Source organism: Lacerta agilis, chromosome 6, assembly GCF_009819535.1.
Source record: "Lacerta agilis isolate rLacAgi1 chromosome 6, rLacAgi1.pri, whole genome shotgun sequence".
In the NCBI taxonomy this organism is placed as follows: domain Eukaryota; kingdom Metazoa; phylum Chordata; class Lepidosauria; order Squamata; family Lacertidae; genus Lacerta; species Lacerta agilis.
In genome coordinates, this window is record NC_046317.1 from 1415476 (window position 1) to 1429320 (window position 13845).

The 13845-nt window shown below is 45.2% G+C and overlaps 1 protein-coding gene across 1 annotated transcript in view; it reads right to left on the reverse strand.

Annotated features, from left to right (window-relative positions):
- Positions 1 to 13093, reverse strand: part of SMG7 (SMG7 nonsense mediated mRNA decay factor) — a 64230-nt gene extending 51137 nt beyond the window's left edge. The window contains 1 exon segment of the mRNA XM_033151176.1: positions 12925 to 13093. Coding sequence (XP_033007067.1) covers positions 12925 to 12953 — 29 coding nt within the window. The 5' untranslated portion in view covers positions 12954 to 13093.
- Positions 13094 to 13845: the final 752 nt, after the last annotated feature.

Sequence of the window (13845 nt, forward strand, 5' to 3'; positions counted from 1 at the left end):
CTAATGAACTTACAATGTGACCCTCCCTTCTAAAACACTAACGCTGCAACTCAGGATGTTGAAAAACCTGCATTTTCTAAGACTCTCAGAAAATATATCAGATAAAATGTGTACTAGGGTTTTTGTCATTTTAACTATAGAAATCCTCATCCCATCTTCTCTTTGTCCTGTGTTTAGAGAAAACATTTTGTTGTAGATAAAAAGTGCAGTTATGTTTTAACCAATGTATAAAAACAAAGATTTCAGATACATGTGAGGTATTCTGGTAAGGTCTAAATATTGCCTTGCTTCATCAAATGCAATCAAAACATAAACAGACTGCCATGCCATGCTATGTTTGTATACTTTTCCCTAAAAATAGTCATAACCTTGACGCTCTAACACCTGCTGTCAAGGCTCCTGTCTCAGGGCCTGCTTCCTGGCAGCTGGTACCTTCACCCCCAACATATGCACCTTTCAATTCCTGCTCTTCCCTTTAGCAGTTTCTCCCACATTAAAATTACTTTAACTGACAAGGTCTCACAATTGTCCAATGGAGAATCCGTGTGAGAGGATCGTTTAGAATAGTAGCTGCAAGACTAAAAAGGGCTCCCTACAGTCACTCGTCTTGTTCAAGAAAAGCAACAGCTCCTTAGGGGTCAAAGGTAGTGAGTCCTCAATGACCCATGCTTTGAAAAGGTTCTATGCTTCTTCATAATGCAACAAATAAACTAAACTGGCATGCCCAATAGGTAGGAAGGCTTAACTTTGCAAGCGATGCATCAACACCTGTCCAGAATGTGGGACACTCTGGATGCAGAAGGTCCCAGCCTCAATTTCAGAGACAGCTGTTTTTGGGTGGTTTTTTTTCTTAAAAGGGACTAGGCAGATGGTGATGGAAAAACTTCTACATATGACTCTGGAAAACCACTGCCAGTCAGAGTAGGCAATACTGAGCTAGAGAGATAAGCAATCTGATCTAGTTTATAATAGTTTCCAGTGTTGCAATGAGTTTGCAGGCAACTAGGGGTCCCTGTAGTAAACAGGTTTACCTTTCATGCTCCGATGTTAGGCATTCTGCTAGTTTGAAATAAAAGATGGCTCCCAGTGGAAGCAACCCTGCTTTGTGCATGGTCCCCACTAAGATCAGCCATTTTACAAAGTATGACCAAAGTAAAGGTCTGAAACAAACAATGAGTACAGCTAAAGAGCTTACATGTAGAACATCACATTTAAATATATTGTTGGGTCTCTGGACCGTAATAAAGATTTTATTATATCACATTTAAATAACCCGACCGTATGCACCAGCCTATTTGCTTTGAGCACTACCACAACAGTACCACACCTGCCTAGGCTGACATGCTAACACAAACAATACTGTTTTACTTGGCCATTTTATCACCATTTCATATTATGCTTGTAAAACAGCTCTGGAAACTATCATTAAAGGTGCACAATATATACCGGTATTTATTAATTTAGATAAACAAGCACACAGATTCATCAATGGATTGGTGCACATGTTAAGAACATTTACACATGATAATGTGAAAAAGCAAATTATTTGGCCTGTGTTTTAAGATATTAATAGTGCTGCTATTGTAAATTTGTTATATTGTGTTTTTATGCTGGGTCTTGAGTAAAAAAGTAAAGGTAAAGGGACCCCTGACCATTAGGTCCAGTCGTTGACAACTCTGGGGTTGCGCCACTCATCTCGCTTTACTGGCCGAGGGAGCCGGTGTATAGCTTCCGGGTCATGTGGCCAGCATGACTAAGCCACTTCTGGTGAACCAGAGCAGCGCACGGAAACACCGTTTACCTTCCTGCTGGAGTGGTACCTATATATCTACTTGCATTGCGTGCTTTCGAACTGCTAGATTGGCAGAAGCAGGGACTGAGCAACAGGAGCTCACCCTGTCACGGGGCTTCGAACTGCTGACCTTCTGATTGGCAAGCCCTAGGCTCAGTGGTTTAACCCACAGTGTCTTGAGTAAGCTATGCCTAAAAAGATAGCTCATGTCATTTTATACTATATATGTGTTGTACCAATGGCTGTTATGCCCCAGATTCCAAACACTATAAAAGCTGGAAGAGAGAGGAAGAGAATGTGATTGCACTCCTATGTTCTCCCCTACCCACACAGTGAGGTCTTGCCAATGAGTTGCCTTCACAAGCAAGAAAGAACATCCTGCACGAGAGAACAGAAGCTACAATGAGAATTTTTTTTCAAAGATGAAAGAACTACAGTGGTAACTTTGTTGTCATAATCCATTCCGGAAGTCTGTTTGACTCCCAGAATGGTTCGAAAACCAAAGCGCGGCTTCCAAAAAACGTTCGCAAACCAGAACACTCACTTCTGGGTTTGTGGCATTTGGGAGTCGATTTGTTCGACAATTAAGCCATTCGACAACCAAGGTACCATTGTATATATTTGAAGAAACATGAAGAAAGCTAACAAAATGTGAGGAAACAGTATCTTCAGAAAAGCTGATACAAGTTTTACTGCAGAAAGCATATCCTTAAAAAGTTACCTATCTACAGTATAAGACAGATCTGTTTAAATATCTTTTATGGTTACATTGGTTCAAATGTTTGAAGACTACAGAAATACATTTAGAACCAATGTAAAGTTTGCAGGAAAACCAATCCCACTGACTTTGCTGTGGTCTAAACCACTGAGTCTCTTGGGCTCGCCGATCAGAAGGTTAGCAGTTTGAATCCATGCAATGGGGTGATTTCCCATTGCTCTGTCCCACCTGCTGCCAACCTAGCAGTTTCAAAGCATACCAGTGCAAATAGATAAATAGGAAGGTAAACGGCGTTTCCGTGCACTCCGGCTTCCTTCACGGTGTTACGTTGCTGGAAGCGGCTTAGTCCTGCTGGTCACATGACCTGAAAAGCTGTCTGCGGACAAACACCGGCTCCCTTGGCCTGAAGTAAGATGAGCGAGCACCCCATAGTCAAGTTTGACTGGACTTAACTGTCCAGGAGTCCTTTACCTAGCTAGCTCACAAAGTGGCGTAGCATGGTGAGGTGAGGGGGGCCATGGCCCCAAGCGCTGAATTCTGATGGGGCACAAAGCAGTGCCCCCATGAAAGGCTCCCTTGCTGAGGCAGCATGGCTGCCATCTTCCAGAACCATGGGGAGATATGAGCTAAACCCAGGCCAGGCCTTCAGGGCTGTGGGGGTGCATCCTTCTCCTTGTGGCCAGCAAAGGGATGCCCAGTGAGGTGATGTTCCTGGGCGAGCCGCATGGCTTATGGCAGGAGCATGGAGAGGACAGCTGCCTGCTTGGCCCTGGACCTGCTGGTGCCCACCCTTGTGCTGCGTAGCCAAGGAGAAGCAGACAAGGAAGGGCTGCACATGGTGCCCCAGCCTGCTCTCTGCTGCCCTCCTCCTAGACTGGTAGCTGCTGCGGCTCTGGCACTGCTGGAGCGCTGCCAAGCCCACCAAGGAGCGCCAGACATCACTCCTACTGGGAGCTCGCACATGGAAACTGGTAGATGACCACCGTGAGGAGGGGCTGGCACAGGGACACAGCGAGTGAAGTCCACTTGCTGCCTCCCACGCAACACCCGCAATGAGGTTAGGCGGCACAATTATTGCCTTGCCCCAAGCGCTGGCAACACATGCTATGCCACTGAGCTGACATATTACACTTCTTTACACAAGCACCTACTCATGAAAGATTGAGACTGCTTCCACAACAAAATGTCCACTCCCCTTTGTCTGGAAGAATAGGCTGAAATTAGTAGAAGTGTACCTCTGCTCACAGGAGCTCCCCATCTCACCTGCTTAATGGGGAGTTCTGGGACTGAGGCAGCCCAGGTCCTACTGAATCCTGTGTTGGCTCCGCTGCTGTCACTAAACAGCATCAAGGAGCTGATCATGGTGCCAGCTGTAGGCCTGCATGCCACTCTGGCTGATATGAGCGATGACACTCTGGATGTGGCATTGGTTCTGCTGCTGTTGTGCCTCACTGTTTAGATGGGGGCTGTTTTGACCTGCCCTCACTCCAACACTGGCCTTAACTTTGTAACTGCAAAAATTACTCTGAAAATTTATTATTCCAAAAATGAAACCTTCATCTGGTTGTAAATATAAAGATTATACCAGCAAGAATGAGACTTTCTTTAAAAAAATGATTTAAATCAAGTCTTACTAACTAGTGATTTAAATTGTGATCTAAATCAATTTGATTTAAATCAAATTCACCCTGATATACAGTCTGCAAGAATTAGCACATGGTCAACAGCATGATCAAATGTCTTTAGGCACAAGAGCACACAATGCAAATCTTCATCCTGAAGTGTCATGTATGAAGAGAACTGAAGTCTGATCTATGCATTCAGCAGTAAATACAGGTCTGAGAATTGCAGCTAGAGTTTTGCAACTGGTAAGCAGCAGGCTGGCAGGCATGATTTCCAGGGGAGGAGCATTGGACAGGAATGGGTGCCTCTTCTCCCACAGTCCTTTCAGCAGCCAATTTACCCCCAGTCATGCCTGGGGATAGGGGCTTAAGTGCACAGCCCTGCGTGTCACTGCCCGTCACCATGGACCCTTCAGTTTTCCACATGAAAGTGGCTTCCAGGAACTGCAGACCTATGTTTACTACCGTCAAACCTCCATTTACATAACCCTCTAGTTACGTAAACTTCAGGATGCGTGCGCGGCAAACCCGGGAATATTTTACTGGGTTTCACCGTGCACACATGTGCAGAAGCGGTCTGTGCATGCACAGAAACGGCCCTCAGGTTACGAAAACCTTAGGATCTGACCAGACCTCCGGAACAGGTACCACTGTACTAAAAGTGTAGACAGCTCCTACATGCCCACAACATAAACACAAGCAAATAGCGCTCAGCCACTGGTTATGGCTAACACCACAATTTGCACAATGGACATTCAAAGACTAGAAAACACCCAATAAAAATATTTCATGTAACAGACACACAACTAGACCTTTAGTACAATTATGCATGCAAAGCACACTTAATTTTCCAGTTTCCCTTAATTAGTGAGGCTGAATACATAGTGTATGAATTCTGACAATACGAGTCCAAATGAAGAAAAGGGAACCAGTAAGACTGCAGGAACTCTTGTAATTTCATGGGCAGACTGAAATAGGGGAGGTAGGTGAAGCACAAATCTGCATGGAAGCTTTTTCTGAAGTACTAGAAGTAAAAGGAGAATAAGAAGAAGATAACCTTTTTGCCAGAAGAAATGTTTTATGTTACCATTGTTGGCAACATTTTAAAATTAACACTCTAATACCTGATTTTCTAGTAGAATGTATATGATTCTGGTACTATATTCATTCGATCAATGCCATACTTTCCACCTTTATCTAATTTATGTTTCCAACCTAAAGTAAGCCAAATGAGAGGCTCAATGGTCAAACAAGTTGTTAAGATGTAATAAAAGACAAAAAAATGTACATATGTAATCTACAACCACAATACCCTTTCTAAAAGAATAGTGTGCTTTTCGATATTTTAAAAATTCATATTCTGGGGTTTGTAAAATCTTATTAAGGAAAATACTGCACAACCACCTTTTGAAGACCACTGGGACAGCAGCAGGACTCCGCCACAGAACTTCCACAATCTGCAGCAGTCCCCTATTAATTAGAACTACCTTCCTATACCAAATGCCTGGGGATAGCCAACATGCTACAAGGCCTTAAATTCACAACGCACCTTTTCTAAAGCTTCAGCACTCTTTGACTACTGGTCTTGAACTCAGGAAGAGACAAAATTGGCAGAAAGCCACCTCTTTCAGATCTACAGCAATCAATCTATGGAAGCTACAAGACACCCCCATTTTTCTCATCTCCCTGAAACAGTCCCATACAGCATGTACAGGCAAAGAAAGCCAAAAGAGCAATTTGTTGGGACGGGACTATGTAGATGGATCCTCGAGTTCTCAAAAGGGTGCACTTTGTGAAACTCCCTCTGATAATTACTCTGCAACAATGGTTACCACCAAAGTCAGACTGCATCCAAGCTGTAGCAGGAGACTGTAAAACAGACTAGTTATAAGTTGTTAATGTAGTCCAAGAATCCAGACTGTTACCATGTATACCATATAACTTAGAACAAAGGGTGTTCCAGCAGGGTGCCCTTCAAATGCTGTTGAACTCCAGCTCCCAAGAGTCTTAGCCAGCAGGGCCAATGGACAGGGGTGATGAGAATTGTAGTCCAACAGCACACAAAGAGCATCATGTTGGCTACTCCTGATTTAGAAGGTAGCATGCCTGGCTATCTGGATCAAGGAAAAAGGTTAGCTAGGTATGTCAAAACAGGCACAACTAAGCAAATACTACCATTGCTGTTATTCTCCAGCTTTCTTTGACAACAGAACTGGCAGAACTGATTAGTATGAATAAGAATGCAAAAACACACGAGGGCCAGAAATCTGAAATAGCGGGAGAGAAAATAAATGCTGAGTAGTTGCAGCTCTCAGGGAAGGTGACGATGGGGCATTACCAAAAGAGACCTGAAAGAAAACAGAAGGATAAAACACTGGTTTTCAAACTGTAGTTCAGTGAACCCCAAGGTGAAGCTTATCAGGGATTCTTCTCACTTACTGTATATTCTGGCGTATAAGACTACTTTTTAATCCAGGAAAATCTTCTCAAAAGTCGGGGGTCGTCTTATACGCCGGGTGGAGAATCTGCGGTCGAGTATATATCAAACTCCATATTTTAACTGGAAAAGTTGGGGGTTGTCTTATACGCCCAGTTGTCTTATACGCCGGAAAATACGGTAATATCAGTAATAGAAGTCCAACTTCCCCAAAACACAGCTTGTCAAACAGCAAGTTTTCTGGATGCACGGGACAAAAATGAGGCTCATGTTCTGTATTAAATGACTAACCCAAGAGCATGTCTCAGAATAATCTTCTACCCCACACAGGTTATTTGGAAGACAAATCAATGAGAAAGAGTTCCCTAAGAGGAGAAAGTTTAAAACCACTGTAACTGAGCAAAGTAAGGATGAAAGACTATTCAATTAACTCATACGCCTTTACTTGATTTTTAAAAACAGGATTTGTGCAAAGACTAAAGCAGGGGTAGGGAACCTGTGGCCCTGCAGACACTGGACTCCAACTCCATTAAGCCTAGACAATAGTCAGGGAATCTACAGTATTTATCCAAGATTTATCTAATTATAATACCAATCTAGATATTCATCAAGCCTTCCAGCTCTTGATACATTTCCAACACAACACCCAAAGACAAACAGATTTCCAACTCCAGGGCGATGGCAAAAGTGACTTCTGGGTAACATAGGTTGGTACAGTTTGAAACCTATGTCAAACTTGAGTATTTACCAAACTCTGCAATTCTTTGATTTGAAAGAGACTCTAATGAATTTTTGACCCCATGAATTCTAAAACAAGTACATCATCAATAGGATATATTAATGTTTTAAGAATTTTACTTTTTCTTCCCAAAATATAATTTCTTTTACTGTTTATTTTTATTTTCAACAAAAGTAACAAAAATAAAAACAAACAAACAACAACGAAAGAAAGAAAAATATACACAAAACAATATCAAATCCATAAAATGAGATTCTCCGAATCCTGTGACTCCCCCCCCCCCAGTTCCTTAAATTTTCTTTTCAATTTCTTTTACAGTTTAAACGAAGTTCTGTTTTATGTTTTAATCTAATCTGATCTCTTTTATAGGCCAAACATCTCAGTAGGAACAAACCCTATACAGAGCGATAAGTTCATAAACGTTACTTCAGAGTTGAACTAGGGCTTAGAGGAGGAGAATACTGTAGTGCAAAGTTAAAGATAAAATACTGTGTAGAAAACATGTTGGAAACAGAAGATATTTTGTAAAACAACCCAGATCAATGTTCCCCATTTCTGGCTCCTGATTTTCCCTAGATTAGGAGATAATAATTGATACTCAAATACAGTTGTACCTTGGTTTTCAAACAGCTTAGTTCTTGAATGGTTTGGCTCTTGAACGCCGCAAACTCAGAAGTTCCGGTTTATGAACTATTTTTGGAAGCCAAACATCCGATGGGGCTTCCAACTGGCTGCAGGAGTTTCCTGCAGCCAATCAGAAGTTTTACTTTGGTTTCTGAACCTTTTGGGAGTCGAATTGACTTCCGGAACGGATTCCGTTCAATTTCCAAGGTACGACTGTACTGGCAGATTTACATGTGCAAAGTTAACAGTCACCTTGAAGTGAAAACAGAGAGCGTAAGATCAAAATGGCTTTGATTAACAAGGTATAGCAATTTCACATCAATGGGGAGTTGGTACAATTTGGAACTCCTGTAAGGCTATTAATTCAAATACAGTAGATAGTACTTGACGGGACGCGGGTGGCGCTGTGGGTTAAACCACAGAGCCTAGGGCTTGCCGATCAGAAGGTTGGCGGTTCGAATCCCCGCAACAGGGTGAGCTCCTGTTGCTCGGTCCCTGCTCCTGCCAACCTAGCAGTTCGAAAGCACGTCAAAGTGCAAGTAGACAAATAGGTACCACTCCGGCGGGAAGGTAAACGGTGTTTCCGTGTGCTGCTCTGGTTCGCCAGAAGCGGCTTAGTCATGCTGGCCACATGACCCGGAAGCTGTATGCCGGCTCCCTTGGCTAGTAAAGCGAGATGAGCGCCGCAACCCCAGAGTCGTCCACGACTGGACCTAATGGTCAGGGGTCCCTTTACCTTTACCTTTAGATACTACTTGATGTTCTGAATACTGGATTTCACTTTGAAACAGGCTCAAATGCAACCCTACATTGATAATGAATATTGTGGTAAACTGAAATTTTCAATATTGCTCAACAGGTGAACATGAGAAGCAAACAAGGTTTTCAAAGACATTTTTTTGCCCCCCCCAACCCTTATGATGCATAATTGACAGAGCTAAAGACACATTATTAGCCAGATAAGGATTCTTCTCATTCCTTGGAAACAAATATATTTTGGATTTCAGAGGAAACTGGTTTAGTTGATGTTGTGAATGCCCACAGGGCCTGAAGGAATGTTGGGCTTCTTTTTAAGAATACAGTGCAATCCTATGCAAGTTAACTCAGAAGTAAATCCACTACAGTATGTTCAATGGGGCTTACTTCTTCATTCCCTTTTCAGTACTTCTGCTTTGTCTCTTACAACTACCACAAATGATTTCACATATTTCTCTACTTCACTTTTCATTGTAGCATGTGCAATCATGTTTGCCCTACAACTTTACCACCATGACTAATAGGGGCTAACTACTATTGGAATTGCACCAATCACTGCAGAAGCCTTACTTCTCCAATTGTACCCAATTCTTAGCAGATCTTTATTGTGGGCATATCCAGCAGTGGCTAGTTCTGTTTCCAGCTGACTTTGCACATAGCAGCAGAGGTGATTTAGAGGGCTTAGAATATTTGCCCTGCCCCAATTCATCTTCTTCTCATTTTTCCCCCAAGAAAGGGATATTAACCCATTATTTTTTGAAAACACAAACAAAACCAGATATTTTGGAACTGCTATAAAGGGCTTATGAAGTACAATCTAAATAGAATTACCACCACAGAATCTAAATACCGGTATGTAACCTCTCCAGGAATATAAGCAGATGCAACATAAACACACAAGGTATCTAGAGCAAAGAAAGCATTTTCAGCACTTTATGGAGAGCCTGTTGTCCATAACACATATGCTGAGTTACCATTGATGACTGTTCAGATGCTTCGGCAGATATAGAACTCTGTAGCCCATTTTCTGACAAAGCAAGTGTCAAGAGCAAAATTGCCACCTTCAGGTTATAAACTACCGTATCCACTGTCAGGGCCATAAGGGCATCCAGAAAGGAACTGTCAGTGGATTCCCTGCAGTTATTTCAAATATTTATATGCTGCTTTTTCAACATTTTTCACTAAGTGGCTTACAGAGGAAAGATAAAACCATAATTAATGCAATATAACATTTAACAAGACACATGCTACAGACTTGTTCTTGAGCTGAAGCAGCTAGCCATCTTCAAGGGAAGTCCAGAATAAAGTGTATTACAGCAATCAAACATGGAAATTTGAAAAGTAGGGGTCCTGTAGGACAAGGTCTCTCCCCTTCAAAAGGGAGTGCAGATTCTGCAGCAAATGGACTGATACTAACCCAGACTACAGGCAGGGGAACCTTTGGACCTCCAAATGTTGTTGAACTACAACTCCCATCATCCCTGGCCACTGGCTATGCTTGCTGGGTCTGATGGAAACTGTAGTTCAGTCACATCTGGAGGACCAAAGTCCACATCTTGACTACAGTAATCTGCTTCCCACCAGCTTTATCTCTGATTTGCCTGAATTCAGCTTATCGGCTCAATAAAAATTTTCTGAACCCATCTGCAAAACCTGGTTAAAAAGAGAAATGTAAGCTCCTGGATACTTACTTAATAAGATACAGAACTGGGCATCAGTGCACTGATGACACCCAAAGGTGATACTCCAAAAGTCTAGAGGAACTTGCACAATGATTTCATACAGATGCTAAACAGCAGTAAAACCCTGAGCCCTGTGAAATGTAACACAGCAGTTCTCATGGGGCTAAAAGCCTCTCCAATGGTCTCCCTCTTGGTCCATTCAAACTACAAGGAATGACACCACTGAAGAGCATACCTCAAAATACTCTAACAGGTTCTGGAGACTGACAAGGTCCACAGTATCAAAAGCTGCAAAGCGCTCCAAGGAGGTCAGCAAGGACAGTGCTTCCCATGCTGATCTCCAGGCACAGATCTACCATGGCCACTTCTGAAGGCAGACTGAAAAGGTACCAAGGAAGAATGCAGAATCAAATAACACCTGGAATCTCTCTGCCATCATTTGTTTCAACAACTTCCCTGAGGAGGGAAGGGTGGACACAGGTCTGTATCTGGCTAGGTCTTCCTTATTCAGAAATACTTTTTTGGGGAGAAAGCAGATGACAGCTTCTTCTCCAACAGAAAGAGCAAAAAAGAGCATCCTGCTGTATCCTGAAGGTTCACTAAGGACACCTGCACAATTCAGATAACCATTATCTCAGCTTCCTTTCCCTTTGTTTTTCTGAAGGTAAAAAAAAATCATTTGGAGCTCTCATTTCTGTGCTTCTGTGCTATAAACAAGGAAGGAAGCACACCTTTGTTTGTGCCAATCTTCACTGCTAGGACAAGACACCAGGAAGTGTCAATCTAATGTGTTATCATGCAGAGCAACCATATGACCTACATATATTACAGCAGATGAAAAGCATTTAGCAATGGTCACATTCTAAAACCATCTAAACTAATATAAAGTTGATCAAGATGGTAGAAGCATGTATTATTTGAAGCATAACTGACTGAAAACCTTGAGGGCATGCATTCTCTTCGTCCAACATGGTTATGTTCTGCAACTTCATGATTTAAAGTGGTGTACAGTGGTACCTCGGGTTGTGCACTTAATTCGTTCCAGGGTGCTGTTCGCACCCCGAACAGTGCTCAACCCAGGCGGCGCTTTCGTGCATGCATGAAAACACGAGATCTTACAAGATCGCACTTCTGCACATGCGCAAACTGCGCAGAATGTTTCTGCGCATCCATGGACCGCGTGGACATGCGCAGAAGCATCCTCGCTCTGTGTTTCACTTCCAGGTTTGTGGAGTACGCAACCCAAACGTACTCAACACGAGGTATGACTGTATACACACTTTACAGCAACAAATAACTCCTGGGTTATCTCTGCTCTCTTATCATATCTGCTGCCCCATAACTGCTAAAATCTTTACTACTAAAATGTTTACTACAAGCTTACAAGAAGAGGATTTGCAGGCTACCAGCAGACAGACTGCTGTTCATTTGCCAATTAATTCTATAGCATCTTATGCAGAGGAGCTCTAGGTGCTTAACCTATTGCAGTTACAGGCTTCGTTTTACACGAGGTCAAATGCTGATGCCAAAAGCAGGAGGACTGTTCAGCATGAAAGTTGTCATGTTCAGCTTCCTATCCGCGACTACACAGCAGCTTTAAGTGATCAAGGGTCCCTCACTTCACTTCCTTAACAGCCTATTCCTCTCTACCATGCAGTCTTCTCATTTGCTCATCCAACCATCACCTCTCCCATCAGCCATGAAACATCATCGCCCTCCTGCACATTCTCATTTCTCACCAAATCTCCCTTCTCAGAAAGAGCACAAGAGCAATTCCTCCACCATAATACAGCAGCCTAATTCCACTCCCTTTCCTTTGGTTCCTTACCATTTTTAATCACTCCTAATATATAGATACCCCACTTCCCACTCCCCAAACTGCTCTTCCACACAGAATGCTTTTCTTTTAACTCCTCTCATGTTACTTGGCATGTCTCTGGAGGCGAGTGAAGCTGGTGCGAGGAGCACACCAGTGTGGCTGGCAGGACGGGGAGGCAGATGGTAAAGGAGCCCACATCCCACTTCTCACCTTTTCCTAATCGAATCATCGTTTTGGAAGGGCACTGTAGAAAAATCCCAAGCCGATGCCGTTAACGTTGTGTATGTGATCATGTTCACATTGTATATAAACACATTATATATGCAGGCAAGTCGATTTCCTTTCCTTTCTTTTTCAAACCTACATGCCCTTTTTGTTGCATAGGCACCTGGCCGCAGAGATTGGCCAAAGGCGGGATGGCACAATGTAGGAAAAGCTCCTCAGCCAGAGGCCATGTTCTTCCGCCCCCTCCGCCGCTCAGTACCCTCCTTCGAAGGGACTCCTGTGTGGCACAGCATCCCTGGCACATGCACGCTGGCCTTCGCCGGGCCTATGCACGGACGCGGGCAGGTGGAGGGCGCCAGGAGGAAGATGCGGAGGCCACCGCACCCACCTTTCCCAAGAGATGCCAGCAGCATGGCCCCCTCACGAAGGCCCCCTGCCCGGAGCTGCCCCCTCAAACCACCTACCCACCCCTCACACCTCACCCCCGGCGCCACCGGCCGCACTCCTCACCGGAGATACTGAGCGCAAAGCAAGCTCATCCTCCGCCGCCGCCGCCGCCGCTCGCCCCTTCACGCCGGCCCTGCCTTGGGGGTCTCACAGCTCGGGCCCTCCTGCCGCCCGGGAGCCGCCGCAGCCCGCGCTGCCGCTGCCGCCGCCTCCGGCCGCCGCCATCTTCCCGTGTCGGGCCCAGGCTCTTCCTGGAGGGGGAGGGAGGCGGCGAGGGGAGGGGAAACGGCGCTGCTCTCCGCCTCCCGGCCGATGGCGGAACTCTCGCGATACCCGCTCGAGACGGCGACGAACGCCTCCGCCCGCCCGTTGGAGCAGCCCTGGCGGCAGGCGCTGCCCAGGAGGGTCAGGCGAGCTCCGCCACCGCCAATTCCTACCCACACCCCCACACCCCACACCCTCTCTCCCTCAACCCACACTTCCGGGCGCGGCCCAGGCTCGGGCCGGCACACTTCCGCCTTAAGTGCGCAGCGGAAAGCCTTCCCCCGTTCGCCCTCGCGCCCTGAGTGGCGGCGCGGAGGGGGGAGGAGGAGGGAAAGCCAGCCCCCCGTTCCGGCTTCCTATTGGTCGAGGCAGCGCCATAGCAACGGAAGGTGCGTGGCGGGTGGAGGAGGGGTGTGCGCGAACAGCGGCGTGAGCTGTCGCCATGGCAACCGCAAGCGCTGCTCCGGCCTGGCCCGCCTCCTCCGCCTCTGCCTCGCGTGTGCGACGCTCCCGGCGCTCTGCTGTGCGTGCGCGGGATCCTGTCCAGCCGCCCGCTGCCGCCTCTTTCAATGGGATCGCCTCAGCCATCCCGCCTGCAGGAGAGACCCCAATGTCACTCTCAAGTGGTGCTTCCCGCGAAGCGGGTGTGTCGCTGAGTTTCAACGGGGATCTGCTCGCGCATGAGAGACTCTTAATCGCAGGGTCGTGGGTTCGAGACCC